Source organism: Otolemur garnettii, unplaced genomic scaffold (assembly GCF_000181295.1).
Source record: "Otolemur garnettii isolate 467f Iridium unplaced genomic scaffold, OtoGar3 scaffold00005, whole genome shotgun sequence".
NCBI classification, from domain to species: domain Eukaryota; kingdom Metazoa; phylum Chordata; class Mammalia; order Primates; family Galagidae; genus Otolemur; species Otolemur garnettii.
In genome coordinates this window covers 6,619,592-6,623,841 of record NW_003852400.1, presented here as the reverse complement: position 1 = coordinate 6,623,841, position 4,250 = coordinate 6,619,592, and the positions used below count along the sequence as shown (strand labels likewise).

The 4,250-nt window shown below is 45.8% G+C and overlaps 1 protein-coding gene across 1 annotated transcript in view; it reads left to right on the top strand.

The window, feature by feature from the left end:
- Positions 1–4,250, top strand: part of MAGI2 (membrane associated guanylate kinase, WW and PDZ domain containing 2) — a 1,396,484-nt gene that overhangs the window by 1,391,906 nt on the left and 328 nt on the right. The window contains exon 22 of the mRNA XM_003782805.2: positions 3,914–4,243. Within this exon, the coding sequence (XP_003782853.1) occupies positions 3,914–4,243 (330 nt within the window). The remainder of the gene's footprint in view (positions 1–3,913; positions 4,244–4,250) is intronic.

Here is a 4,250-nt window from a genome sequence, read left to right as displayed (position 1 = left end):
AAAAAAAAAAAAAAAAAAAGTTATATAAATAGATGAAAACACCCAGAAGAGACTGTGGAGGGAGAAAATTATGTAAGACCAACCACTTCGGAGGCCAGGTGAAAGAAGAGGGACCTGCCAAGTAAACTGAGAAAGAACTGTCAGGAAGGGAGGGTAAAAGGCAGGCAAATGGGCCGTCATGAAAAGCAAGAGTCAGGTTCGTTTGGGGAAGGAGTCACCTGTGTGAAAATGTAGCGAGATGAAGTCCGGTCACCCCTCAGTCAACCCAGGGGATCGGTTCCCTGAGCCTCCCTCGTGGGCACCAAAATCCTCCAGTGCTTGAGTCCCTTGCATAAAATGACATAGCATTTGCACATGACCTATGCACATCCCCTAGAATATATAATTCCTAACACAAGTAAACGCTATGTTAATAGCTGCTATACTGTATTTTTATTTGTATTATATTTTATTGTTTTTTTATCAGGTTTTCCCTCCAAATATTTTCAATCCTCAGTTGAATCCACAGATGTAGAACCCCTGGATACAGAGGACCGGCTGTATCATGAGGAATACAGAGAGGTGTCCTCTGGGTTTCACAAACAGAAAGGTCATTGATGACCTTGATAAAAGTTTCACTGGAGTAAGGGGAGCGGGCAGGCTGAAGAAGCAAATTTGGAATGAAAGGCTTTTTCCTTTCTGGTTTCAGCCACTGGGCCTGGGGACATTGTTTGGACAAAGGGACTACATAGATCCCAGCAGGCCAGAAGTGGCTGATTTCATCTTTCCAGGATGTGTCTCTGTTATTTCTAATTTTAGTAAGAGTATCTCAGAGTGGAAGGATGCTGTGGAGCACATCTTTCTCAGCAACTACCTCACAAATGAATATGATCACACACTTAAACTAGTTCCCAGGTTCAAGAAAGGAGGGAGGAAGAAGGGAGGAAGGGAGGGAGGGAGGGAGGGAGGAAAGGAGGGAGGGAGGGAGAGAAGAAGGGAGGAAAGGCAGAAGGAAGGGGTCTGAAGGAACCAGAAATAAATTTGATTAATCCCTCTGACTACTATGTGTGAACATTTCATGAAAACTGGAGTTTGCAATGTTAGAGACAAAGGCTCTTCCTGTCCACCACAATTTCTGTCACCTTGATGGGCAGGTGACGGGCAAGGTGGGTAAAGTAGCCCCTGCTAAGGAGGTCCCTGGTACTTTACTGAGCTTTGCAGACTCCTGCCTGAGCAGACACCACATGTCTGACATTGAACCAACAAGTCCCTGGGCAGAAAATTGAAAAATATTAAACCACACAGATAAATGTCCATCTTTTAAATCACTTTATGATATAGCTCATTTTAATTTCTGATTAATATTTGTAATCAGCAGTGACTTGAAACATTTTAGCTTTTAGTTTTTCCCACTGTTAAGTAATTAATGATCTATGAGCAAACTCTTGAGAAGTCTTTTTATAATAAAAGGAATCCCTTTGTATCTGTGAATAATTTCACCTTTTCATTCATTGTATGGAGAATCACAGGAGGTGAGTAAGGGTAGAAGGAAAGAGAAGAGTATGTCCCTGAATCTCAGAAAAAATTTAAGGCCAGCTAATGATGGACATTTATTTTTGTGATTTAACAGTTTTTCATTTTTCTGGACAGGAACCCTCCAGTCCAATACCAGACATGTGGTAAGAGGTTCGTAAATGAGTGGGATCTAGTTCCCATTGGTCAGCAGTGGCCCCTAAGCATATCCAGTCACATGCTTTGATCTAATTTGCAAGGCAACATCTTGAAACGATTTTCTCAGTAAGTAGAAAGAACAAAGAAACCCCAAATTTTACTCCTGGCTGGTCCATTCTGTAATCTTTGTCAAGTTACTTAACCTTTCTCTGCTTCAATTCCTCCTTCAGGAAATGTTGTGAAAATATCAACCTTCTCATTGTCTCAGAAGTAATTTGAGGCCAGCTAATTGACTCCACCGTATGTGATGTAATGGTGGGGAAAAGAACTATTAAAATGTGAACTATCATTACCATAGTCCAAGGAAGAGATCACCATTGCATACGTGACCCCACAGTGAGGCCTTCTGAAGGCTGCTCTTAACCTTCTAGGCAGTGTCTTCCTGTACCGGTGGAGTTGCCACCACCTATAATTTGTTAGTTTGATTTTAAACTCTAACCCAGCTAAAAGTAGAACAAGTTCTAATTTTCATTGAATATATTTGCATTGGAGGATTTCAGACTATTCTTTGCAGCAACAAGGATACCTGAGGTATAACAAAACCACACCTGGGAATCACAGCACATGGGAATAACTGACTTCTTGCACCTATTCAAGTCCACCAGAACCAAGTCCATGAGTAGACACCCACTGGGATGCAGAGAACTAGGACTCAATGATGGGCAAATAATTACCCTGACTCTCCCACTGCAGGAAGCCTTCCCTTAGACGTGCAGGTCTCACGTCTGTAAAGTAGGACATGTATCCCCATCTTCTAAAAGAAGAAATTGAGGCTCAGAGAGACTTAGTGTTTGGTCCAAAATCACCTCACTAGTCAATACACAGAGGCAGGATTAGATTCCAGGTCCTTTTGATGCTTCGGTAGGACTTTTTCCTCATTTTGTGAAAATGATAATGGACATCTGTCTATGGAAGAAGGAAGGTAACATCACGCCCGAAACATTCAATTCAAATTTCAAATCAAAGAAGAAACTTTTTTATAACTGATTTGATATTCTAAAGGTGGCCAAAATTATTGGAAAAATCAATCTTAATGCTGCCTTCTCCTATTGCTGTATAAATTGATATCAAAGGTATAATTTAAGAATGCTCAACTTTAAAACAAGGTAGACCCTGGACGTTCATGGACTGGTCTCTGACGCGTGTATGGAAGCAGGAACTTGAATCTTACGTACTGAGGTTTCTGTGTGGGATCCAACCTCTTAGCTAGGGCCACCCAGAACGCAAACAGCTATGTGGCATCTTTGCTCCCCACTCCTACCGTATACCCATTCTATGGAGAAAAATGACACCCTAGAATGGCACCCTTGGCATCCATCACAAAATTTGAGCATTTCCAAACGTCATGAGACATATTTCTGACGAACCTCCAGGTTCATTTTCCTGCTTTTATTTCCCATTAGAGACCAGAAACTCCGGGTAATGTTTATTGCTCACAGTAGTAACCAACTCATCTCAGATTCCTAACACATCTGTCCTCCTTCCACTGGGCTACTGACCAGTAAAATACGTCATTTCTCATTTTTATCATTGTTTTATGTGTTTTGATGTTACATATTGTCTTAAATCCTTTTTTGGAAGTAGCATTTAAATCTTCGATTAATGTAGAAAGATTTATTTACCTTAGTAAGATGCCTAGAAAGATTTATTTACCTTAGTCCCCAGGCCTAATGTTAGAACTACTAAAAGGAATTATGGACGATTTTTTAAAGACAATGATGATTGGTTTCAGATGAATTTATCCAAATTCTGAAACTGACAGAAGCTAAGAATTATGCTTTGAGTGACACCTAATGGTTGAGAACGTCACTCTCCCAACTTCTTCCACAGGCCCCAGACCAGTGTTTCTCAAAGCTCTAGAGTAGACCATCTTCTTCCGAATCACCCGGGTGCTTGTTAGAAATACAGAGGCGCGGCCGGCACCTCGGGGCCGGGCTCCCCGCAAGCTGTGCTCTTCACAAGCACCACGGGGGATTCCAGGTGTGCCGGAGTCTGAGAAGCGCCGGCTCCAGCGCTGCCAAGTCAGACGGGTCAGGACTGTCCCACCGGGCTTGCAGCGGCCTCCCCGGCTGCCCGCGGGGCCTGGGGCCTGGGGCGGGGCGGGGGGCGGGCAGGGCAGGGCAGGGAGCACGCAGGACCCGAGGGCGCGGGTGGGGGTGCAGGAGGGCCGCGGGCCGCTAACGCCTGTGCTTCCCGCCCGCAGACGAACCCCCCGCCTGGAGTGCTCCCGCTGCCGCCGCCCCAGGCCTGCCGGAAGTAGGCGCCCCGGCGGAGGACGGCCTCTCTCCATTCTCTCCATCGCATCCAGCCCCACCCTCCGACCCTTCCCACCAGATAAGCCCAGACCCAACTTGGGATATCAAAAGGGAACACGACGTTAGGAAACCAAAGGAGCTTTCAGCCTGCGGCCAGAAGAAGCAGCGCCTCGGGGAGCAGAGGGAGCGCTCGGCCAGTCCGCAGAGGGCCGCGCGGCCGAGGCTCGAGGAGGCGCCCGGCGGCCAGGGGCGGGCGGCGGGGGCTGCCCTTGGACCCGGCCCGGG